Source organism: Toxorhynchites rutilus, chromosome 2 (genome assembly GCF_029784135.1).
Source record: "Toxorhynchites rutilus septentrionalis strain SRP chromosome 2, ASM2978413v1, whole genome shotgun sequence".
Taxonomy (NCBI): Eukaryota; Metazoa; Arthropoda; class Insecta; order Diptera; family Culicidae; genus Toxorhynchites; species Toxorhynchites rutilus.
Window position 1 is genome coordinate 329995129 of NC_073745.1, and position 26335 is coordinate 330021463.

At 40.2% G+C, this 26335-nt stretch overlaps 1 protein-coding gene and 1 non-coding gene across 4 annotated transcripts in view; both read right to left on the reverse strand.

Moving 5' to 3' along the window:
- LOC129767467 (uncharacterized) overlaps window positions 1-26335 on the reverse strand; it is an 83899-nt gene that overhangs the window by 26069 nt on the left and 31495 nt on the right. For all 3 annotated transcript variants that reach the window (XM_055768410.1, XM_055768409.1, XM_055768411.1), the window contains exons 2-4: window positions 2433-2799; window positions 1925-2308; window positions 1566-1766 (exon numbers count right to left, since the gene is read on the reverse strand). In XM_055768410.1, coding sequence (XP_055624385.1) covers window positions 1566-1766; window positions 1925-2308; window positions 2433-2799 — 952 coding nt within the window. The remainder of the gene's footprint in view (window positions 1-1565; window positions 1767-1924; window positions 2309-2432; window positions 2800-26335) is intronic.
- Window positions 25585-25656, reverse strand: Trnap-ugg (transfer RNA proline (anticodon UGG)). The gene has a single exon. It is a non-coding gene; the product is annotated as a tRNA-Pro (tRNA).

Genomic DNA, 26335 nt, shown 5'->3' on the forward strand with positions numbered 1-26335 from the left:
CCACCCTGATTCCACATATTTGAATTACTTAGAAAACGAAAAGTGAATTTACCCTTCTTTTTTTAGAATCAATTCGATGAAAATAAAAAGAAAAAAAAAACTTGACTAATTTTTAAACATATTGAGGAAAAATAGGGTGCGGCTAAACGAATGTCTACCACTGTACTGCACACGGGTAGTTTTTACCCTTATATGGCAGATGGAGAAGGAATTTTATGCTAGATGGGTTCCTGGTATTATCTAGTATAAGAATCAACCATTGGACCCTCCAGGTTTTTGCGAGCTTTTTGGCCAAAACACCATGTAAACACAATAATAATACAGATAATGTACTAAAAGCTAGAAAATAATTAGGCAAGTAACAGTTGGTAGTTATCACACCTCTTCCTTCATTAAGCTAGGGCATTGATGAGACTGAAATAAATCACTTGAGATTTTCATTATCCACAGTTAGATGTTTCATCAAATGCCCCACGATTTTATTTCAGACTCATCAATGCCCTAGATTAATGAATGGATGTTCATTTTTGACGTGATGCAAGGTTCTAATGGCTATCTTGCACTGCTCGTACAGATTCCGCTAAACATTCTTTCCCGTTATTTTCAGAACTCATCTTCATTAGCAGTCCCATATCATAGAACAAACCACAAACCAAGTTATAACAACCAATCTGTTTTATGTATTTGCCTGTTCAGTATTGTGTGTAACGGGTTTTATTGTGATTTGACAAAAAATTATTTTAAAAACTTGGATAAGTAATTATTCTTTTTTTGTAAGTAGAAGAGTTCAGACGGTCCGAATTGTCGAGGATGATGTTAAACAAGAAAGATGATGTTAAATGAATAAATCAAATAAAATAAAAATTAATTGATCTAACCTTTACAAATAAAAAACGAAATGCCATTGAAAGTCGATTGTGCCGCTCGTGGCAGTTAGCGGAACGTATGACGCCGATCAATAAGGTAAAGAGCCCCCGCAGACTGCAGACCAAACTTAATTTCTCATTCCTCGTTATGCAATTTTTGCAATTCAGTTATTTAACGGCCCATCTTGTAGTGTGTCGACTGAGGCACAAATCTTCATACCAAATGCTGTGAAGAGGTTCGAATGACACACTGGTGCTATCAGTGGTCTCACTGATCGATGATTGATGGTCACAAACGGTGTTACCAAAGTGACGCTTACAAAAAAATAGTTCGTAGAGGTTAAATGGAAACATACGGTTATTCTCCGATTATAATGGTATCACTCTAGTCAACCTACTGGCTGAACTGCTAGATTATGAACAATATGGACATTAAAATTAAAATAAATCTGAAAATATATAAAACAGTCAGCGATTAGAACATCATTTTGCGCTCTTAACTTTCATTAATAAAGAATTTCAATTCTGTGAACTGTGAATATACATAAAATCTGAAAACATTTTTATTGCTACACTTTCAACCGCCATCCACGAACCACATTCGCCCACTGTTCGCCGGACCACCAACGCTATGCGCTCAAAATACCATCAATATCGCTTCCTGTCATCATCGCCGGGGCCCTAAATGTCGATACTCACTTTGATCTCGGCGAGTCAGCCACCGTTGATCCGCTGTCGTCATCGCCGTCCATGTCCCCCTCCCGCAGGTGGGTGGTGTTGTGTATCAAAATACGTACTTTCCGTCGGCTCGAGTAGGCATCCTTGTCATAATTACGCGTAAGTGGTGTCGTTCCGTCGCCATCAGTCACGTCGCGCTCTGCTGTTTCATCGCCAGGCGTACTGAAAAGCGACAATTGATGGATTGAATTTTTCATTCCTGACAGAAGTAGGGATGGTAGTGCAGGAAAAAAATGCGCCACGTTAAGGTTAAGATTATTTGATTAAAAAATGTACAAACTTCAAAAGAAACTAAAATAGGAAAGATAATGTTAAGCTACCGTTGCAGTTGCTCTAGAGGTTCGTCCCTTTCTATCTCCGCATGTCCTGTTTCGGACACAACCAACACTTTCTGGCTGTCGGTATTTTCAACGGAGACACTCTCATGTGTGTCTCGTTTGTAAACTTTTTTTCTGTGCCTTCGCCGATAGCGTTCATACGTATAAACCTGCTCATTCACAAGAACATTTCTACCTTCCGCTTCTAGCCTTCGCTTGCCACTTGATGCTTTTGCCATAGTGCGACTACTGGCCTCGTTGTAGCCTACCCGCGGTCCAGCCTTCCCCAGGCGAGCTTGTCTTTTGGCACGCCGTTTAGCTGCCTCCGCCGGTGACGATTGCATCTGGAGTGTATTGTTGTTGATTCCGAGATGTAAGGCTTGCTGTCTGGAAATTGGAAACTGTTAGTCAGGAAATTGTTTCTCTTGCTTCTTTCGCCGGAAGGATCTAATCTTGTATTTCCTCCGACAATCCTTGCCTGCCGCAGGGACGAGTCGACAGTCGGACCTACCTCGTGAATGCAACCCGATACAATCGAGCCAGTTTTTCCTCCAGCTCGGGGTAATCCTTTCTACCGAACAATCCCCCAATCACGGTCATCAGCCAAAACCGTCGATCGGTCGGAGTGACGTTGTCGATTGTCTCGTCCACATCGCTCGGGGGACAATCGAAGATGCACAGCTCACCCCCCACCCCGTCCCCGTTACTCCGGTCGATGTACACCGTGGCCACAACGGTGGCCGTTTTGATGATTGCATCTTCGCTGATTGGAAACCGGTCGATGGGATTAAGCGCCGGTCCGTCCCCCGATCCCGTCCAGAAGAAATCCCGGATGTCCTGCTCGGAGGCGTGCAAGTAGTTTCCAATTATGTAACCATCTGAAAACAAATCGCAAACAAATCTTTCAACTGCCGGCTTAAGGGAAAGAGAGCATCATGAACACACAGTTTTTAGCACATTTCATGTTTAATGAGTGCAATCGTTGCACGTAACCACGTTCTGTTCGTTACAGGTCGTTTGTAACACTCCACCGTGAAGTCTATAACCATCTTTTACTTGTCAAAAAGTTTACCCGATGCTCTTCCCTCGCAACTCAGCAGAGATAGAGTAAACAGCTCACGCATTTCCCCGAATCATGCATTCCTCTGGTGAATTGTGAAAAACACTCTCCACCGATCCAACCGAACTCGGGGAGACTAGTGCTGGGGAGCTAGAAAAGGGAAGAAAAAACTTTCCCGTTGCTTGATTTATTTAAAATCGAATCACTAAGGTAAACAACCATTTCTCTTGTTGTGTTCCGCTCCAAACCTTCGCCGGCCCGCTTCCAAAACACCGGCTCTGCGCGAAAGTATAAACTGTAGTTTCGGAAAAGTTTCCTTTTTATTGCAACATACGACGGGTATCGCTTCGCGTCGAAACTTTTCCGGCCCAGCCCATTAACCAGTTTTTCCTATTTTGCAAGATAGCGGCAATCAGAAATTTTTACTTCCCGAAACGGGTAGGCGGATGGGAGCTTCCCCCTCTTCTATCTCTCTGTCTCTCTGTGGGGGGCCATAAACACGCATTTCAACGATCCGCGCGTATGACGCAGTGTCAGCAGTGGTGTTTGAAGGGATTCTCCGCACGATTCGGGGGGTTCTTTCTCGAGGGAAGGATCGTGCCCGGGGAAGGCAATTTAGGCTTGCTCTGAATCCCAAATTAGTATAGTTTTCCCAAATATTTCATATGGGAAAAATCCGAAATTGGTTCTCGGATGAACCCTAAACATTTCCAAAAAAAAACGACAACCACACACACAACACGTGAAGTAAACTTTTGCACGTGACAGCGAAAAGTGCGAGAGCGGAGTCGTGATGCCTCGAACGCAGTTTGCAATAAATTTACTTCCGCATGTTGGGCGATTATCGATTCAACAAAGTCATTTCGAGAATGCTTACGACGGCGGGATCGAACATATTCCCCGTCGGGAAAGTAGAGGGTATGAGTTCGACAACTGTCGGTAGATCCGATTCGGAAGCCGCCTCTTCCCTGGCGAGAAAAGTCGACTGTCTTCCTGGTTCATGGTGTGGAGGGAATGAGATTTAGTATCTTTTTGGTATTAGTTTGTGTTAGTGACTGGATGAGTCATTCACATCAAATCCAATCAAAATTGACGGTAACATGAAAAGTGGAGCAACAGTATAATTATGAATGATAGACGGAATAACCATAAAATAGATAGATAAATGAAAATTTTGAGTCAATTTATTAGGAAATTGATACAAGCTTCAGTGTTGAAAACGATGCACATTGTTTGTTACACATTGAAATTAAAAGTTGCCCCCAAAAATTATTGTTCTGACTGTACGCTGTAAAAAATCACGTACATTACATCCTTGGTACTCGGTTATAACTAACTGTTCAGTTTTCGAGCACTTGTTTGGCCTCTAAGTTCGGTTTCAGCACCCAGCTTGGATGTTTGCGAAAAGAACGATAACCTTCTCGATGACTAATCCTGTGGCCAGAACTTCTATTTGTTTCTCCCATTTCAGCTGTTGATCGTTAGATCCACTTCGATGCGTACTCTGATCATCCGCTCGAATGATACGTTCGCGTTCAAGGAAACACTTTAGGATGCTACACACGGTCGATTTGGACAAATGCAACGATTTAGAAATTTTTGAACATATTTATATATTGGATGTTCGAAATTTATTTTTTTCTTTCGGCTGTCATCTGTCACGATTCGATAAAGTATTAAATCTGAATATATCGTAACCAAACTAAAACTTTCCAAAAATTCGGACTTTGTTTATATAGTTATTGTTCTTGCTGCGCTTTCCATTCAACACGCATCAAGAGCGTTTTCGCAATATCAGTGTCAGTTCCAGTTCCCTAAGAAACTTATTGTATAGATAGAGAATAGTCAGAAATTCGACTAGAAAGAAGACACATTTCGGTAAACATCTGAAAAAAAATCATCCTCAGCTTTCATGAAAAATTATTAAAAAATTTAGCGCCCTCTTATCCAAAGCTATGAAAACAATAAAAAACGACTACAATAAATAATTACGAAATTAAAATTCCGTTTTTTTGCAAGTGTTTTTTTTTATTATAAAAGGCTAGCTTATTGACTTCAATTAGATATATTGATCATCTAAATCGGTTCAGTAGTTCAAAAGTTAAGGATTTTTGAAAAAAGGCATTTTTGGGAGAAAATTTAAAAAAAAATTTTTTCGACCACCCTACAATGAAAATGGGCACCCTAATTAAAAACAAAAAAGTACGGCAACATTGGTCTTAATATTTCGCCATTCAAAGATTTCTCGTGATATTTCGGTTCGTTTTCGGAGAAAAATAGGGAAACAGCAGGTTTGACAAGAGTGATTTTTCTTATTTCTTTCATCCTGATTAGGGAAATCGTGGGAAAGCCATTTTATTCATATGAGAAGGAAGAGCTGCTCGTTTCAGAATGAACCCTTTCGGATCTCAATTGAAGATGCTAACCAATTTCAAACGATCGAGCAATGCTTTTTGACGTGGGACTACGTCTAACCGGAATATATGGAGGGTAAAATGAAAACCTAAACACAGAACATGCAGGAAAAAATGAAAGATTTCGAATGCTTATAGCTCGAACATTTCGTACTGGATAGGAGAGATGTTTGCATCACTTGATAGGGAATATTTCTACGCATCTATCGCAACTAACAAAATGTTGTTTTTCATTAGATAAACAATTGAATAACTGTAAAATATTAGGCGTTATCTAACGCCCTAACTGCATCGTTTTGATTGGCCCGATTTACGGTTTCTCTAACACAGCCATCAAAACCAAGCAGCCTTGGGGAAATCGGCATTGCAAATACATGAAATTAGGGGGACTTTTGTTCTCATCGAAAAATGTTCCCTAACACAGACTTTAAAACCAAGCAGCGAAATCGGCATTGCAAACACACGAAAGAGCCTAGAGGAGAGTGAACTGAAAAGTTTAAACCCTCTTGAAGCCAAAAAGAAGAAGAAGAACATACGAAAGTAGGGGGAGCTTTTGTTCCCACCGAAATGTGTTCCCTAATAGAGATTTCTAAACCAAGGTGCCTGGAGAAATCGGTATTTCAAATTCATGCAAGTCGGGGGTATTTTTGTTCTGACTGGAATGTGTTTCCCTAACACAGACTTCAAATACATGGAGCGTGGGGAAATCGACATTGCGAATTCATACAAATCGGGGGTATTTTTGTTCCGATTGAAATGTGTTTCCCTAACACAGACTTCTAAACCGAGGTTTCTGGGGAAATCGGCTCTGCAAATAAATGCAAACTGCGAGTACTTTTGTCCTTGCTTGCCTTTGTGCAGAGTGGAATATGTCTGTCCTAACATGATCTTCTAAACTTAGGAACCTGGGAAAATCGTGCAGACACTAGAAGCGAATGAACTTCCCAGTTTCAAGCAAATTCGAGATTCGAGAAGTATGTACACTTTTGGGATGTAAACTTCAGAGGGAAATGTAAAATAAAATAATCGTTTGATAATTTTTTTTTGTCTTTATTGGAAAGATTTTCAGCCTTAGGCTGGTTCATCAAACGTTTGATAATTCTTCCGTACATATATTTTGTTCTAGTTATCATACCACACGTAAAAGGTCCGTCATTAAATTTACTTGTAACGAAGAACAATCAATCACAATAAATGAATTGACTTTACACGGCATTTGTTCATTTTTTTCACTCACAGAGCAAATATATTGAACTCAATTGAATTTGGAAACTGTTTCATTCAATCAAGAATTTAATCAATACAAACAAATGATTGCTAAGCTAAGGTAGTTCCACGTCAACCTTGCGGTTATATCATAGATATAACCCACTCATTTTTTGATGACGAATGTTATTTTGGTATGGTTTGTCATTTTCGTCGATTTCTTTCGATTGAGTTCGAATTTTCCCGTGTTCTTGGTACAGATTCTGTATGGTACAAGTTACAGAGGTTACATAAGGTACAGATAGGTAAAGATTTCTTAGTGCAATTTTTTTTTTGTTCAACGCTATTATTTGTAATCACTAGAGAAGCAGCCAAGGGTGAACAAATAGTATCTGTGATAAAATCGTTCACAATGTGATATATTAACAGTTACTTAAAGACGAAATTCTCTAAAGAGATCAGTATAAATGTTGCAAAACCAAGACTGTTTGCAGAATGCTGGCATTCTTTGAATATTCAATGACTAAACCTCTGTTTCTAATAATATTTTGTCCCAGATCAACAGAATGAATCGTGTGACCCTGGCTGAGAATCTCAAATCCACAATGCAATATGAAGAGCTGAATGGCTTTTATCCTAACTATTTCTACTAATATATGCGAGGAATCTCACGTAGTATCAATACTACATCCAATGCGAATACTGCTGAATTTCAAAATCATTCGAAAGACGGCAAGAAGATTTTTATTGGGATACCAGCAGCAAAAACGATTGAAACAATGGACAATCTAAGAAGCACCAATGTAGTATTGGAAGCGCGTGTTTCAAGGTTTTTACGATGAGAATTTGCAAGTGCTATAGAATGAATTCCGCACCCTAACATTTATGTTGCTCCAGAAGGAAATCACTGTTCAATAAAACGAACGTGTACCGGATTGGAACTAAAATTGGATGCCTGAATAGAATTAACGGTTTGTTCGTATTTCTTATGCATGGATTCCTTGTTTTTAATATTTTTACTATGTCTCACTATTCGGCAACCGACGAACGTTTTTACAGTTTCTAGAGCGTTGAATGGCCAAATCAGCCGGCATTTGGGCATGGGTGCCGTACTGGTCGGAATTATTTTTCCTTGGAAAAGCAGTGATAAATACAAGATTATGAAAAATAAACATTGTTTTAATTTTTTTGTAAACTATGTATATGTGTCAACTTGACAATGTGTTTGAATGTATTGTTTATATATAAAAACTATATTTTATGATTCTTCTTTGTGTGAAATCTTCCGAAACCCTCTCCAAGAGTAAATAATATGAAGTATAGTCAATACATAATTTTAGTTTTATCATCCGTTGAATATGAGACACTCTTGCCATTGATGTAATAAATGTGTAATTAAAGCCAACGATGTGTATCCGAAAAGATCAGTACTTTTCTCTTCTAACGAACAATGTAGGCTTCATTTTTCATATTACTTTCCTTGAATTGTGAAAATTTCTCAAAGTATTTTAAAGAATCCGACACCGCAACACATGTCGAAATTTTTTGAATTGAAAGAATTTTCTAATCAAAATATACTTAAAAAAAACATCGGAGGGTGGATCTTTTAAGATACAACAGTTTTTAACATTGAATTCAATTTTTGAGTAATATTTTTCAACAGTGTAGTTAAAATATTATTTTTTCTGAATATTTCAATGATTTTCCAATAACTTTGCCTCACGTCATATTTTAATAAGATAGCTTTATTACGAACTACGATTTTTTTTTAGAAAAGCACCATTTTTCTGCATACATTCTCATGCGAAATCATTCGTAATAAAAATTGGTCATATAATAATGAAAATTGTGGTTTTGGGTAGCTGACACCATATGTACAAATTTGAATAAAATCGTAGAGGGTTGCGTCAAAATCGGCCGTTTTTTGGTTGATTTGGCGTTGATTTGGCATCATACGGAAAATAATTTTTGTAAAATTTCTATGCAATGTGATGTCTAGCAACAGTAGGCATTTTCTATTATTTCGCGAACATGATTTTCATTATATCGAGGTTTTAGATTCCAACTTTGGAACTTTGTTAAATTGAAAAAGTTTCTATTGAAAATACTGTAGAAAATATCAAATGGGACACGATGTATTTAAAATGTTAGTTTTCCTAAATATTTCATTGGTTCATTGGTTTCACTTTTCTGTGCATCTAAATTTGATCAGGCATCTAAATTTCGAGAAAGGATTTTTTGCAAAAAAAAAAATTCAGTGATTCTGAATACGCTCTTACAAAACATCAGTCGTAATTAAAACTGGTCATCTGATAACGAAACTTGTGATTTTGTGTAGCTGATATCTTGTGTAAAATGTATTTAAAAAATCGGAGAGGGTTGCGTCAAAATCCGCTTTTTTGGTGATTTGGCGTGAAGTGTGTATAACAAGAATCAAACCAATGTTCGAAATGGTCATGATGAACTCTATTTTGACATTCGACCATCCATGACCAGCCGTGGGACATTTCAAAATTTGTATTACTTGCTTATATTCAGAGTTAAGCAAGAGCGTCATCAAGTTAATGAGTATTTTGTTTTCGTATTCAAACTAAAAGAATATATTATTCTATGCACCAAATATTTTATATTAAAAAAAAATCAATTCAATTAGCACAGTTAATGTTTTATCATTTGAAAGATAACAGAAACAATCATGACATTTGTATGCTCCTGCTTTATCACGTTGGAGAACTGTTTACTAAGCTTGATTCCGCATTAAAGAATAGGACGATTAAAATGTGATCAGTTTCTCTTTTGAACGTGCTTTTGAATTTACTGAACACATAAATTAGATAGTGAAGCAATCGAATTTTACAGCTCCGTATGCAGTTTCGGGAATTGCTGTTTGGCCGTCGTGTTTTGTCTGTCGTCGCGATTCAACGTTTTAACCTTCTTGAAGGAAGACATCCAAACGCTACACTGTTGTTTGCGAAGCTTCCAACTTGTACCCCACTACTCGAATTTATAGTTCGTTACAATTGATTTGACTACATCTAACAGAATTGGGATTAACTCTCATTAAACATACTGTCGATGGGGGTGAAAATGGGTCAAAAATGGAAAAGTTTCTATTAGTAATATCTTGACAAATATTGCGAATATTTTTGAAAGCTGTGAGCCGTTTAATAGGAGACATATTTCCACAACTTCCAGTACTGTAGAACCAACTGTAGAACAAATAGTTATTATTTAATAAATCATCAAAATTTGATGTGTTAATAGCCCTCAAATAACACCTCAGAAAATTCGAGTTTCAATATTTTCGAAGTAATATCTTATTTACACTGAGTGGGGGTGAGAATGGGTCAAGCACAAAATTGAATTCCATGCCAAACCGATATAGTGATTGGCAGATTTTCATGAAAATTGTTAGCTTTATACCTCATCGTAAAATATTAGACCCATATTTTTTTCATCAAGGTGGCCATTTTAATTTTATGGTGGTCCGAAAAAACAACTTTTCCCCCTTTTTTCCAAAAATTAAAATAATTCATAACTTTTGAACTACAGGACTTATTTAGATGATCGATATATCAAATTAAAGCCAATGAGCTAATTTTGTTTGAAGAGCATTACACTTAAAGAAACCAGATTTTGTTTTCGTTATTATTGATAGTAAATGTTTTTCATAGCTTTCAGGGTTTCGGAACTGAGGTCACCATATTTTTTTATATTTTTTCTTGAAAGTTGAGGTAATTTTTGGAAAAAAGGGAAAAATGATTTTTCGGATCATCGGTTAATTTTGAAAAAATAAAAATTCAATAACACAAAATAACGCATCTCTGAATTTTGGGAATCTTAGCTTTCAAGAAAAAAAATTTAAAAAAATAAAGCGCCCTTGGTCCCAAGACAATATAAGCTATAAAAAAAAATGCAATCAAAGATTACAAGACCAAAATTCTGAATTTCTACAAGTATAAAGAGACTAGCTAATTGGCTTTAATTTGATATGTCGATCATCTGAATCGTTGCAGTAGTTCAAAAGTTATGAGTTATTAAAAAAAAATTTTTTGGAAACAATAAGAAAAAATTTTCCGACCACCCTAAAATGGAGTTGGTCACCTATTTAATTTGATATGTAGATCATCCGAATCGGTACAGTAGTTCAAAAGTTATGAATTTAAAAAAAAGCATTATTGGAAAAAATAGGAAAAAAAATAATTTTCTGGACAACCCTAAAATGGAAATGATCAAAACTATCATTTTTCACGATAATGTGAGAACCACTATATCGGTTTGACATGGAATGGCTGTATATAAACATTTCCATCGCACTTCTATGTGGATTGACACTATTTTCGTAACTCAAATATTCATTCAAGACACTTACATGTTTTTAAATCATCTTGAAATTATTGAGAAATTGATTTCTAAACACAAATATAGAATGTGCATTCGTCTTCCTAAGCTCGAAGCCGCCGGACGGTTTTATATCGTTATCGTCCATCGTTGAAGTGATACCGTTATTTTCGTGGCTGGTGAAGTGAGTGTTGGACACTAACGGGATTCCCTGTGAATTCATTGAAGCAGACACAACAAGCGAGAAGAAGAAACCCTGCACGCGAGCGCTGTGTGCTGGTGTGTTATCGCCGTAGCACCGTCTTCGACATCATCACCGCGTGGTGCGATACACGGGTTCAGCTGTACCGAACGATCAACACGCAGCACCGTTATAAACAATCCGCACTGGTCTGCATAATAAGTATATAAATTAATAGGTTAAGGTTATTAGGTTAAGGTTAATATTTAAAAAAAAATTGCAAAATTTTTAAGAAAGTGTACATCTGCCATTTTAAATGGCAGAAGGGGAAGAAAGCGTTGACATGGATATCGAATCCACTGTCTCCCCCTCCCCAGCTACGGGTGCTGGGAAGTCGCTTAAACGCGTTCCCCCCTCAGAAGATGTCTCTTCACAGGAAGAGTTAACTCACCTCAACAAGCCTCCCTCAAGAAAATTTGCAAACCTTTCCTCTTCACCCCCTCATTCTCCCGCTCCCGTTTCCGCTCAACTCCCGAACTTGCCTCCCAGCCCTACTGATCCCGCTCCCGCTCAACAATCGACCTCGACCTCCCCCTCAGTTGCTTCCTCTCCTCGTGTCAAGGTCTATCCAGAAGATTCACCTGGAGCTGGCCCATGGGTTGTTTTTTTCCGGCCCAAACCGAACGGAAAATCCATCAATGTCATTCAGGTTTCAAAAGATCTGGCAAGATATTATTCCTCCGTGGTCGAAATCTCTAAGGTTAGACCGAACAAACTGCGTGTTGTCGTGAGTGATCGGAAACACGCAAATGCAGTTGTGATCGACGAGAGATTCTCCCTAGAGTATCGTGTCTACGTGCCGTCCCATGACGTAGAAATCTCGGGGGTGATAACTGAAACGGGTCTGACGTGTGAAATGATAAAGGAAGGAGTTGGCAAATTTAAAAGACTCCCGTTGGTGGGCGTTAAAATTTTGGACAGCCGCCAACTAGGGAAAGTATCCCAAGAAAAGGGAAAAACTAAATTCACGCCGTCAGACTCGTTTCGAGTAACTTTTGCTGGTTCCGCTCTCCCTGACTACGTCATGGTGGGCAAATTAAGACTGCCTGTGCGACTCTTCGTGCCAAAGCCCATGACTTGCCAAAAATGCAAGTCAGTTGGTCACACTTCAGATTATTGTGCCAACAAGGAGCGCTGTGCCACTTGCGGAGAGCAACATGAGGGGAAATCCTGCAGTGCGACTGAGCATAAATGTCCATATTGCGGGGGATCCCCACACGAGCTCTCAGTTTGTGAAACTTACAAGAGTCGCCGGGAGAAACAGAAGCGCTCTTTGAAGGAACGCTCGAAACGCACTTTTGCGGATATTTTAAAGGGCGCTTCTCCACTGGCCCAACAACAACAACCAATCATCACACAAAATGTCTTCGCCACGTTGCCCGTTGACGAAATGGAAGCGGACACAGCTAAAGGGGGCACACCGTTCATTTTCCAAGGGAATCCCCGGCGCAAAAATGTGACCACTCCCAAAATTCAATCACAAGTCCCTCCGGTGATATCCCCTGTTAGCATGCCTAAAAAATCGAGTGCAGCGGACAAATAAAACCAGGTTCCTCCTGGCTTCCGTGGGAATATTTCATCTTCGAACGACCCAGCACTCGAGGGGACATCAAAAACCCCAACTGTCCCTATTTTTCCGTCAAGCTCAACTTCCCAATCGGGATTTATAAAGTTGACTGACCTTGTGGATCAAATCTTCACGTGTTTTAATGTTTCCGATTCCATCAGAACCATTGTCATCTCAATGCTTCCAGTACTGAAGACAATTTTGCAACAATTGATGCAAACATGGCCCCTCCTTGCAATGATTATCTCTCTTGATGTCTAATTCAAATAGAGAGGTCGGAGATATCACTGTTTTACAGTGGAATTGTCGTAGTCTTATCCCTAAATTGGATACATTCAAATTTTTAATTCATAACTTCAATTGTGACGTTTTTGCTCTGTCCGAAACTTGGCTTTCTTCGCGAGATGATATCTCTTTCCACGATTTTAATATTATACGCTTGGACCGTGTTGACAGATACGGAGGGGTGCTATTGGGGATCAATAAGTGCTACTCATTTTTTAGAATTGACCTTCCACCTATTGGGGGGATCGAAGCTGTTGCTTGTCATGCAAACATCAGAGGCAAAGACCTTTGTATTGTCAGCTTGTATTGGCCTCCGAGAGCTGCGGTTAGCCGCAAGCAACTTGTTGACATGTGCTCACTCCTTCCTGAGCCACGATTGATCTTGGGAGACTTCAACTCTCACGAAACTGCCTGGGGGGAACAGTACGACGACAATCGTTCATCGTTGATATATGACCTTTGTAACAGCTTCAATATGACCGTTTTGAACACTGGGGAAACAACACGTGTACCTAAACCTCCTGCTAACCCAAGTGCTCTTGACCTCTCGCTTTGCTCGAATACACTATCGTTAGATTGCAAGTGGAATGTAATCCAGGATCCCAACGGCAGTGACCACTTGCCAATCAAAATTTCCATCACCATTGGTTCGAATTCTTCTGAATCTATAAACATGGCATATGACCTCACAAGACACATTGACACAAAAATATGTGGACGCAACTGCTCTAGCCATCAATTCCAGAGATGGTTTGCCTCCATTGGAGGAGTATAACTTCCTTTCTCGTTTGATATATGACAGCGCGGTTCGCGCTCAAACGAAACCCATCCCAGGCTCCACTTTTCGTCAAAGGCCTCCCAATCCATGGTAGGATAGCCAATGTTCCAAGCTTTATCAGGATAAATCGAACGCATTTAAAGCTTTTCGGAAACGTGGAACCATTGAGAATTTTCAAACGTATTTGGACCTTGAAAATCAATTTAAAAACTTGATCAAAGGGAAAAAACGCGAACGAACTTATTGGCGAAATTTCGTGGGAGGTTTGTCACGAGAAACGTCAATGAAAAAATTATGGAAAGTGGTTCGAAACATGAGAAATCGCTCTTCATCGAATGAAAGCGAAGAATATTCACATCGATGGATTTTTAATTTTGCACGGAAGGTTTGTCCCGATTCCGTTCCTGTGCAAAAAATTGTTCGAGATATACCACAAGATAGGTGCGATCTTGATTCCGAGTTTTCGATGGTAGAATTCTCTCTTGCTCTCCTTTCTTGTAACAATTCGGCTCCAGGAACGGATAGAATTAAGTTCAACTTGTTAAAAAACCTCCCTGATGTGGCGAAACATCGCTTGTTGAATTTATTCAATCGGTTTCTGGAGAATAATATTGTTCCAGATGATTGGAGACAAGTGCGAATTATAGCTATTCAAAAACCCGGAAAACCCGCGTCCGACTTCAATTCGTACCGCCCAATAGCAATGCTGTCTTGTATACGGAAATTGTTGGAGAAAATGATCTTGTTTCGCCTTGATCGATGGGTTGAAACGAATGGCTTACTCTCAGATACACAATATGGGTTCCGCAGGGGCAAGGGGACGAATGATTGTCTTGCGTTGCTTTCTTCAGAAATTCAAATGGCTTACGCCGAAAAAAAACAAATGGCTTCAGTATTCTTGGACATAAAGGGGGCCTTTGATTCTGTTTCAATAGAGGTTTTGACAGACAAATTACACTCTCGGGGTCTGCCGCCTCTGTTGAATAATATGTTATATAACTTGCTTTGTGAGAAACAGTTGAACTTTTCTCACGGGGATTCGACAGTAAATCGGGTCTCCTACATGGGCCTCCCCCAGGGCTCATGTTTAAGCCCCCTTTTGTACAACTTCTATGTAAGCGACATCGACAATTGTCTTACACAAAATTGCAGCCTAAGACAACTTGCAGATGACGGAGTGGTGTCTGTCGTAGGATCAATCGAATCCGACCTGCAAGGACCCTTACAAGATACTTTGAACAATTTTTCAACCTGGGCCATTGGGCTAGGGATCGAATTCTCCACGGAGAAAACAGAGATGGTGGTTTTTTCTAGGAAGCATAGACCAGCAAAACCAAAGCTTCAACTTTTGGGTAAACCGATCACTCATGCTATGTCATTCAAGTATCTTGGGGTCTGGTTCGACTCCAAATGTACTTGGGGGGCCCATATTAGGTATCTGAGTAAAAAATGCCAACAAAGAATAAACTTTCTCCGTACAATTACCGGCACATGGTGGGGAGCCAATCCCGAAGATCTTATAATGTTGTATCGAACAACTATTCTCTCAGTGATGGAGTATGGCAGTTTCTGTTTTCAATCAGCTGCCAAAACACATATTGCCGTATTGCGTTGGGATGTATGCCCTCAACGCATACCATGAATCTCGAGGTTTTGGCAGGCCTACTCCCACTAAAAGATCGCTTCAATTTATTATCTCTTCGGTTCCTCATCCGGTGTAAGGTTATGAACCCATTGGTGATCGGAAATTTTGAGCAGCTTATCGAGCTAAATTTTCATTCAGGATTCATGAGCTCATATCATGAATTCATCTCCATGCAGGTTGATCCTTCTTCGTATACTCCCAACCGTGTTTGTTTTCCTGACTACATCAATTCCTCTGTACATTTTGATCTGTCCATGAAGGAGAAAATCCATGGAATTCCAGATTATCATCGATCGGGGATCGTTCCTACGATCTTCAATGCAAATTATGGGCGTATCAATTGTGATAATATGTACTTTACTGATGGGTCCTCTATGAATGAGTCCACAGGATTCGGAGTGTTCAACAATTTTTTTAGCACCGCACACAGTCTTCAGAATCCTTGCTCTGTGTATATTGCTGAATTGGCAGCAATACATTGGGCGCTGGACAGCGTCGCCTCACGACCTGTTGAACACTATTACATTGTAACGGATAGTCTTAGCTCTGTCGAAGCTATCCGTTCAGTGAGGCCGGAAAAGCACTCGCCGTACTTCCTTGAGAGAATACGAAAAATTTTGAGTGCTTTATCCAGACGCTGTTATGTCATTACCTTTGTGTGGGTCCCTTCTCATTGCTCAATTCCGGGTAATGAGAGGGCTGACTCATTAGCAAAGGTAGGTGCGATTGAAGGCGATATTTATCAGCGTCAAATCGCCTTCAATGAATTTTACTCTTTAGTCCGTAAAAATACCATCGCTAACTGGCAACGTAAGTGGAACGAAGATGAATTGGGTCGGTGGCTTCACTCGATTATCCCTAAGATTAGCCTCAAACCATGGTTCAAAAGTCTGGACTTAAGTCGGGACTTTATTCGCACCTTCTCTCGACTCATGTCCAATCACTGTTCGTTAGACGCGCTACTCTTTCGTTTTAATCTTGCCGATGGCAATATCTGTGCTTGTGGCCAAGGTTACCACGACATCGAACACGTTGTTTGGTCGTGCGAGGAGTATCTTGTTGCCAGATCGAATTTAGAAAACTCTCTTCGGGCTAGAGGAAGGCAGCCCAATGTGCCGGTGAGAGATGTGTTGACTCGGTTAGACCTTGATTACATGTCCCAAATATATGTCTTCCAAAAAGCTATCGATCTTCGTGTGTGATTGTCCTTATATCCTTATATTCTCCTTTTCCTTTTCCTTCGCGAGAAATCAAATCCCTTCTTACTAACAATAGAATAAGGTGAAATGTAAATAAATGTTAGATATAAGATAGGCTTAAGAATTGAGTATGATGAATGTGAGTGCGAATGTGAGTGTGAACATTGTCAACATATCCTTATATCCCATCCTTTTCCTGAAACAAAATGTCACCCTTCTAAACTCGAGCAAGCCGCGAGTAATCGGTTCTCTACTTCATTAACATTAGAATTAATAAAAAATGTTTATGTATACTTGTAACTATACAGATAGGAGTTTGGCTCCTTTAAACTTATGTAACTGAGCCTGTAAAAATAAACGATTTAATAAAAAAAAAAAATATAGAATGTAATATTCACTACTTTGACCCATTGTCACCCCCTCTAAGGGGTGAGATTGAATCAACTTTAATCATGTATTCGTAGTTCTGTGAAAAATTAATATTATTCAACAATTCCTTGAACACTCACGATTGTTCATCATTAGAAAACATTTCTACGTAATCAGAATTGTGTTTTACTCTAATTTACGATAGTTATTCAACAAAAAGTTCGAAAACTACCTTTTTTGACTCATTTTCACCCCCATCGACGGTACTATAACCGGTCTTTTGCTCGGTCATGAACTTTTTAGTTGAAAATGAGAATCGACAACATACATTTCTGTTAAGTTTTAATAATGTTTTTCATTAGTTTTTATGTTTCCCAATCCCGTTTCCCATCTACATCCAATAACCATTTTCAGCTACTTCCATATATCCTCGCAAATTACCAGCCACCAATACGTTCACTCAAAGTAATTTCGAAAAGTCCAATGCATTCCAAAGTTATATCCGAAACTAGCTGACCCAGCAAACTTCATCCCGCCCAAAATTTGTGTTTTGTTATCAATTTCAAACATCCGCGTTTTCTTACTATGAGCAAGTTAATGGGTTCAATCACAGAACTGTTCATCGATTGATCTTCTAATCGTCCCCGTTGAATCCACCTTTTACTATAAAATTCCTAGTATTTCTAACAAAACTCATCATTATAATATCAGATTATTTTCAGACACAATTCTCGTTCAAGATTTTCCAACCACTTGCAAATTGTTTCTCAGTTACATGGAATAAATGTTTTTTACAGAAAATATGATAGAATAAAGACAGCCCTAAATCATTAAATTCCTTCCTCGAGTTCTGCTCTTATCAACACATCCGGCGTCCAACAAGATATAGGAGTGCGTTTCATCACATCAAAATCCATTTCCAGTTTCGAACAAAGATTAATTTCGCTAGCGCAAACATCAAATGAGCTAACAGCCCTTGTCAGTATGTAATTGTAGAACATATGGGAATTTAATTTTCCGAATTTTGGCTTTTCCCTTCAGAGTTTACCCAAAAAATTTTAATTGTCATGTTTGGTTGGAATATTTTTGGTTGAAATGTGTGTTTGGAGTGTTTTTGGGCTCGTTGCTATTTTTTTCCGAACGATCACGCAATTTTCGCGAAATCGCGCATTGTTTCTGGATTAAAAAAAAAGTATCCAAGGGCAAAGCTCTTCAATGGGGAGAAAAAGATATTTTCTAGAAGTGAAAACTATATTCTTTAGTAAGAATCTGGAGGTGAAAGCTTGTTCCGCAGGTCTAAAAAACTCGAACAAATGAAAATAAAACAATATATTTATGTTGGAGAACACTCCTATGTCTCCCCGGTTATGTCCTCCACATTCCCCACCCATCTCCATTAATGCCGATCATTAGTTTGTGAAAAAGGTTTGAAATCGAATGTGTGCTATTGGGTTGTTGAATGGTGTTTAGAATGAAAATGAAAGTGATTCGACGGTGAATCCAGATATGCCAATTTAGCAAAATCAGCGATCAAATTGCTGAAATAGGGAATATGTTTTATCATCCAGAATTATACATTAATCGAGATCCGTCCAGTTTGTTCTAGTAGATTGGCAAACAGTTTTATGTGTTTTTTCTGTTCCCTATTAAATCATCGCAACATTTTTACGTTCAGGTCAACAAATATCAGGTTGACAGTTTTGTGCAAATTTTCAGCTATTTTCCGAACACACACTCTCTTGTGCACAGCCCCGCAAATGGCTGATATGTGTCACTGTGGCCCTGAATAATTCGCAAATTCTAAACTCGAGCGTCGCACGTGATTCAAATTGATACACAAACGAAAAACCTGTACCTATTCCACCATACACACATTTGTACGTCATGCTTTGGACGCATTGACTAACCCACACTCTCGGGAGGGCTAGCCATATGCAGGTAATTATGCCTCGCCGAGATCAGCTCCAGCCGCCACAAATACCGTTTTCTGCTTTCAATTGAATTCTATACACCACACGCAGTTGTTGTTTTGTGTCAAGCGGTTCGATGGCGGCGGTGGAGGCGTTAGCGTCGGCCGCGGCCTGTATTCGCTCCCATGGATAACCGCGAATGTGTTCCAATTCTACGCTTACTGAATTGCAATGCGCCACACAGACGCTTGATTTGATTTTTTCCCTCCCCGTTTTTCCCCAGTGTATGACAGAGCACTGGTGAACATGTTCTAGGTTATGCTTTGCATGTGGGTCCAGCAGCCGGTGGCGCCTGGATTAATGTATTAATGAGCCCAATGTGTCGCCGCAGTGGTGGCGAACCTAATTTGGAATGTGATGGTAGTGCACTTTTTCTCTGTACAACGCAATACAGAACGGGGATTTACCCCAAAAAGATGCACTCCCTGCGAGAGGTTGCGTATAAAATGTTCAACCAATCACCTCCCCAATCACCAAATCTCATTGGCTATCTTCTGGTTTAAATTCTGTCATTAATGCATTTTTGAATGTGTCATAACCATCGATTTCAATTCAAGATTCCATTACTGAAGGGAAGTGGAAAATAGGCCCATTTATCATAAAACAGAATATCGGAGGAGGCTCACATGACGACGATGTTTGCGTTTTAGCTACAAGCGGCAGAATTCCCGATCAAACAGAATTTCCATACAATGCATCACGCTTCGAATAATACAGCGCTCCCTTCCAACAATGACATTGCGCAAAACCTCCGGAATTCGTTTGAAGAGCAACTGAGTGAGTGGTTCTGCGAGTCAGCGAGCGAACGGATGGATTATAGAACGAGCGCTCGCGCCCTCCCGCGTGTGAATATGACTGGCATAAATCGGGAACATTTTCACGCAGATAACATGATTTTCGTCTGTCCAGTTCCTCCAACCCTGGCAGTACACTACAGGCACTACAGGTGAAAATTCTTACCAAATGAATTTAAGCTTCGTGCAGTTGGAATTGGTGCCAAGGGGTCGTCGATTCGGTGTGATGTCATTTGGCTATTTTGTATCCTGTGGTTTTGGAGCTACTGTTTCTATCGAATACATTGTTAGCATTTGTTAACTCAAACACTAAGGTAAGAACTGTTAATTGTACAGTTGCCGGTTCTAAAAATGTTGATTGTTCGGCGAGTTATCATCTTTCAGTGATGATTTTTTTTTGTCAAAATTCATCATACTATTCATATATGAGAAATCCAACGTGGTCAGATTTAAAAATAACAAAATGTGTTTTTTTTTCATAAATTGTTTATTTGTACAGGCTCAGTTACATAAGTTTAATGCAGCCAAACTATATATCTAATTTTAGTTCTAAAGGATATTTACAATTTTGCTTATTCTACGGTTAATGGGATAGGGAACCGATTACTCGTGGACGACTCGAGGTTAGTAGGGTGACAATATTTTATCAGGGAGAGGAAGGGACCTAAGGAAGTTTGGACAATACCGATGATTAAACACGGAGATCGATAGTTTTGATGAAAAGATAGATTTGGGAAATGTAATCAAGATCTAACCGAGCCAACACATCCCACACCGGTACATTGGGTTGTTCCCCTCGGAAGTTTTCTAAATTCGATCTGGCTACAAGATACATCTCGCACGACCAAACAACATGCTCGATGTCGTGATAACCTTGACCACAAATGCAGAGATTGTTGCTGACAAGATTTATACGAAATAACGGCGCGTCTAACGAACAGTGATTGGACATGAATCGGCAGCATGGATTGTCGCAGGGGGAGACGAACAGTGTAGCGACCATCTCCGCTCCTTGTGACGTTTCTTGTGAAGTGGCGTTCCACTTTCTTTTGCTCCTGGGTCAGGGCCTTCCCAACATCGAAGTCATCAACCTCCCACATTCGCGCTAGCGTGTCATTGAGGTCTTGGTTAGTTACTACATGGCACGACACCAAACCAGGTGTGGGAGTGTTAGTCTTCCCAGAGACAACGCAGCCTAGGAGTGTTTTCTGTAATAGAGGGTAATTTTCAGCGATTGTGATTTGATGAGATTCAAGAAGAGTGTAGAATAATTCCGCTCCGATAATTAGATCGAGTCGAGTAGATGCTCGAAATTTCCAAACCAAGAAGCGATCATAACATCGACCTTGAAATGAACCCTTACTGTGGCTAGGCCGATTTCGCTGATGGGAAGGTTGATTCGAGAACGTTTTAGACCCAATTTTTGCACAAGGGATTCGGAAACGAAATTCGATTGAGAGCCACTATCAAGTAGTGCCCTGGCATAATGATAGGTACCGTTGATATCCCGAACTCGTACCACAGCTGTTGAGAGGAATATGGTTACTGGATGAGGCTCTTTTGATTGTGTTAACGATGCGGCTGGAACATGGTAACTATATGGAAGCGGCTCTGATTCGAAAGGACCGTACGAGACCACCGGCGACGAAGAAGAGGGACTTTCGACCGAAGTGTTTATCGACAGCGGACTACGCGAAACCGACCTAATTGCCTGGGGTAATGTATGCGTTGGTACCACCGATGGGACTGGCTGGTGGCTGGTGTGGCGCAGACTGCTATGCGCGTGTGTGATGTGCCTGCAGCGGATTCTTCGTCGCTCGTGCTAACAGCTGCGGGGATCGACGTTTCTGTCGGTAGATGAAGCAGAATGTGGTGCCTATTGCCGCAGATTCTGCAGAGACCGCTACGGCATTCCTTGGCCATATGGCCACCCCTCAAGCAATTGATGCACAGGCGATGACTTTTCGCGAAATCGAAACGGTTGTTTGGAGTCAGCTTCTGGAACATTTCGCACTGTGTTAGAGGATGAGAGTTTTCACATCTCGGAGTCATCGTAAAGTACGGGACCTTTTGTGCATAAAGTCGAGTAAGTCATCGTATTTCGGAGATTCTTCCTCCTTGCACTGAGTCTCCCATTCCAGAAGGAATATTCCATCAAACAAGCTACTTAACCGTTCCACTAGGAATGAATTCCAGTGGTAGTTCACGCCTTCAAGTTTGTCGAGGATTTTGACGTGTCGGTTGAATTCATCTGCCAGCTCGTCCAATGCAGTAGCTGACCTCTTCTTGACGGGAGAGGTTTTGAAAAGAGCTGTCATATGTTGCTTGACAGGGTAATTTTTATTCTCATATCGGTCGGTAATGATCTTCCATGCTATAGGTTAGTTATCCGCAGTAAGGGCGGTAGACGAGATTAAACGTGACGCGTCTCCCGCTAGCGAGCTTCGAAGGTAATGTGGTGTTGGAACCGCTGAAATCTGGGTGTTCGAATGGATAACCGCTTTAAAGAGATCCCGAAATTCTATCCACTGCTCCGCTGAACTCCGGAATCCGCAGTTCCGGAAGCTTGACGGACATAGTAGGGTTCACTTGCACGGGCGGAGTCTGAACTAGAGGCGCAGACTGAAGAACGGGGGCTGTTTGTGGAAGTTTACTCATAAGAGACGCCTTCAACTCAAAATATTCATCTTGGAACTGCTCACGGTCATCAAGAAACTCTTCTCCCCTATCCTCGATCAATTCTATTTCATCCTGCACACTCTCCAGTTTCCTGAATAGCTCATCGAGCCGTTCGATCTGTAGCGCTACCTGATTCGTCTGAGAAACCTCAAAATTTTCATCGATCGTTTTTATCAGCTCAGCCGAAGCATACGACGGATACGACTAATAAATCTTCCGGAGCACATGGTATCAGGATCCTTTGATCCACGAGACGTCGACAGAACAGGATTTCCTCCCGGGTTTCGGCACCAGAATGTTGCGAGCGCAGACTTTCCAAAGAACGAGGGACTGGCATTGCTGTCCAATATCCACGACCGACTGCCAACTAGCACCAACCAAATTATTCGACCGACTTATTTCGGATAGACTTTTGAAAATACTGTTGCTTCTTCAACGCTTGTATTTCGACTGGATGATATCAGATACAAAGGGGTAGATTATATGGCTTTATAGTGTGAATAATGAATAAAGAAACGCAGAAGGCGACATATTTCCTGCTGACTGTCACTCCGACTGTCATTCTATTGCGTTTTCATTTCGTTTTCATTATGGCAAATTTCAAGGTAAATGTTTGAGTTCATTAATTCAAATTTAAATCCAACTTCATTAAATCTAATCGACGACGGCTATAATTGAGTGGAGCCACCGGCTCAATTCATCTCCGTTCCACTTGCGTTGCCAGTTAGCGATGGTATTTTTACGGACTGAAGAATAAAAGTCACTAAAGGCGATTTGACGCTTATAATTGTCGCCTTCGATCGCACCCACCTTTGCTAATGACTCAGCCCTCTCACTACCCGGAATTGAGCGATGTGACCCAAACAAAGGTGATGACATAAGAGCGTCTGGATAAAGCACTCAAATTCTCTCATATTCTCTGAAGGAAGTACGATGAGTATAATAGTGTTCAAAAGGTCGTGAGGCGACGCTGACCAGCGCCCAGTGAATTGCTATGAAATTCATGAATCCAGAGTGAAAATTTAACTCGATAAGCTGCTCAAAATTTCCGATCACCAATGGGTTCATAATCTTACACCGGATGAGGAAGTGGGAGTACGCCTGCCAAAACCTCGAGACTCATGGTGTGTGTTTAGGGCATACACCCCAACGCAATACGGAGACAAAGATACTGAATTCGCTCGAGTTTAATGAGGTGTGTTTCGGCAGCTGATTGAAAACAGAAACTGCCATACTTCATCAACGAGAGAATAGTTGTTCGATACGTTATAAGATCTTCGGGATGGGTTCCCCGCCAGGTGCCGGTAATTGCACGGAGAAAGTTTATACTTTGTTAACCTTTATTTTTACTCTGATACCCAATATGGGCCCCCAAGTACATTTGGAGTCGAACCAGACCCCGAGATACTTGAATGACATAGCATGAGTGATTGATTTACCCAAAAGTTGAAGCTTTGGTATTGCTGGTTTATGCTTCCTAGAAAAAACACCATCTCTGTTTTCGCCGTGGAGAACTCGATCCCTAGCCCAATGACCCAGATTGAAAAATTGTTCAATGTATCTTGTAAGGGTCCTTGCAGGTCGGATTCGTTTGATCCTACGACAGACACCAATCCATCATCTGCAAGTGTCTCAGGCAGACAATTTTCAATGTCGCCTTTCAATGAAGTTGTACAAAAGGGGGCTAAAACATGAGCCCTTGGTGAGGCCCATGTAAGAGACCCTGCTTACTGTCCAATCTCCGCGAGAAAAGTTCAAATATTTCTTACAAAGCAAGTTATATAACATATTATTCAATAGAGGCAGCAGACCCCGAGGGAGTTTTTTGACAGAATAGTATCAAAGGCCTCCTATATGTCTAAGAATTGTGCTCCCTTGGCCGAGTGGTTAGCGTCATAACTAACATGCCGGGTGTTCGGGTTCGATTTCCGTTCTGGTCGGGGGAATTTTTCGTCAAAGAAATTTCCTCCGACTTGCACTGTGATCACGCGTAGTCTAGAACTTGCCACTCAGAATGCATTCATGGCGTGTTATTTGGCATAGAAATCTCAACTAAGTACTAATAAAAATGACGCAAGTAATACTACGTTGAGACGGCGAAGTTCCTCTAGGAACGTTAGTGCCATTGAAGAAGAAGAAGAAGATGTCTAAGAATACTGAAGCCATTTGTTTTTTTTTTCGGCATAAGCCATTTGAATTTCTGAAGAAAGCAACGCAAGGCAGTAATTCGTCCCCTTGCCCCTGCGGAAGCCATATTGTGCATCTGAGAGGAGGCCATTACAAAATTGTTGAATTAGGCTAAATGTTTCCTATCTATACATATCATTTGGATGGATCACAATACACTTCGTAGTACCACTTACAATTGGATGCTACATTGGTAGTATTGAGAATATCTACATCGAACATAGAGCTCTCGGACTCCCAAAAAAAATCGAATAAACTATTCCATATATCAGCATTCTACTAAACGTTAATTTTTTGTATTATACTGATAATTTTGATACACATTTACATTTCAGCTCGAAAATATCTGAAATACAAATAACACAGCCCTATTCCAACGAAAACCTATTTAAAAATTTCTAAGTTGACAGGTATTTATTCTAGTTTTCATAATTGTCGAGGTATGGTCTGAGTTTTGTTCAATTCGTGGTTAAAACAAAGTTTCCCCCTATGATTTTGCAATGATGGGCCAAACATTTGAGAATGGTGAAACTCAAAGTCTATCATGATGCAGGTTTCACAAATAGAGAAATCGATCGCACACTGGGAAAGAGAAATTTACCCCAAAATCGTCTTATGTAGAGGTGATGACACCCAAAAAATTCCATCCGTGGATATTCGTTAGCAGTTATCAAAACATTCCAAAGGCAAACCGAAGAAGTATCAATATTGCGTAATATACGGAGTATGTTCAAAAATATCGCGACTTTTGAATTTCCGCGGGTTAACTCATGCTGACAAGTTCAGCCATTTCGAATGTCTTTACTGGCCCGTACTTTTGCTCGCTTTTATTATTTGTTCTATTCCAAAAAATGGACCATGGAATATATATCTGTTATACGATTCTGTGGGCAAACAACTCTACTTAAACAAGACTCAAAAAGAATCCGGGCTCAACCGGGATTTGAACCCGGGACCTCTCGCACCCAAAGCGAGAATCATACCCCTAGACCATTGAGCCGCTTGTTTAACCGTGCATTCAATCTAGAACAAATAAGGCATCTGAACCTCCCCAGAAAAGAGCCGTTTGAACAACGATGAAGTTCAATTGCGGGCGGCCTACTATGATCATAGATATGATAATGAAGTCACGTAGGAAAAGTGCCCCCATTTGTTCACAATCAAAAACATGTTCACATTGTTCGTCTCCTATTCCTCCAGAGTTAGTCGTTTCAACTCGTATGTGGAGGCGATCTGGCGTAGTGGTAACATCCATGCCTCTCACGCTGAAGGTCACGAGTTCAATTCTCACTCCCGACATTCTCCCAAAAATGGAAGTACAAGTGACGAACCAGCCAAATGAGTTGAAAATCACTATAATACATATAAAAAAAAAAAAAAAACTCGTATGTATTTGTGTCAGTTCAGCAAGAATCTTGTGTTTCGAAATATTTGGTCATGCATCATCGTTGTTGTATGGCTTAGAATTGATAACAAATTTTACAAAAAAAAAGTGAAATATGTTTGATAATATTAGGCTATCAGTCCTGCGATATTTCCGCGAGGTGTCGTTGTAAGCGCGTAGTTCTAGTTGTATTCATTGTATCGAGTCATACTGTAGCTTGTTGGAAAGGTAAAGCGCGCTATAATATAGTCCTTGACAGTGTTTTGTTTGGTTAAGTCGTTCGTGAGTTATAGTG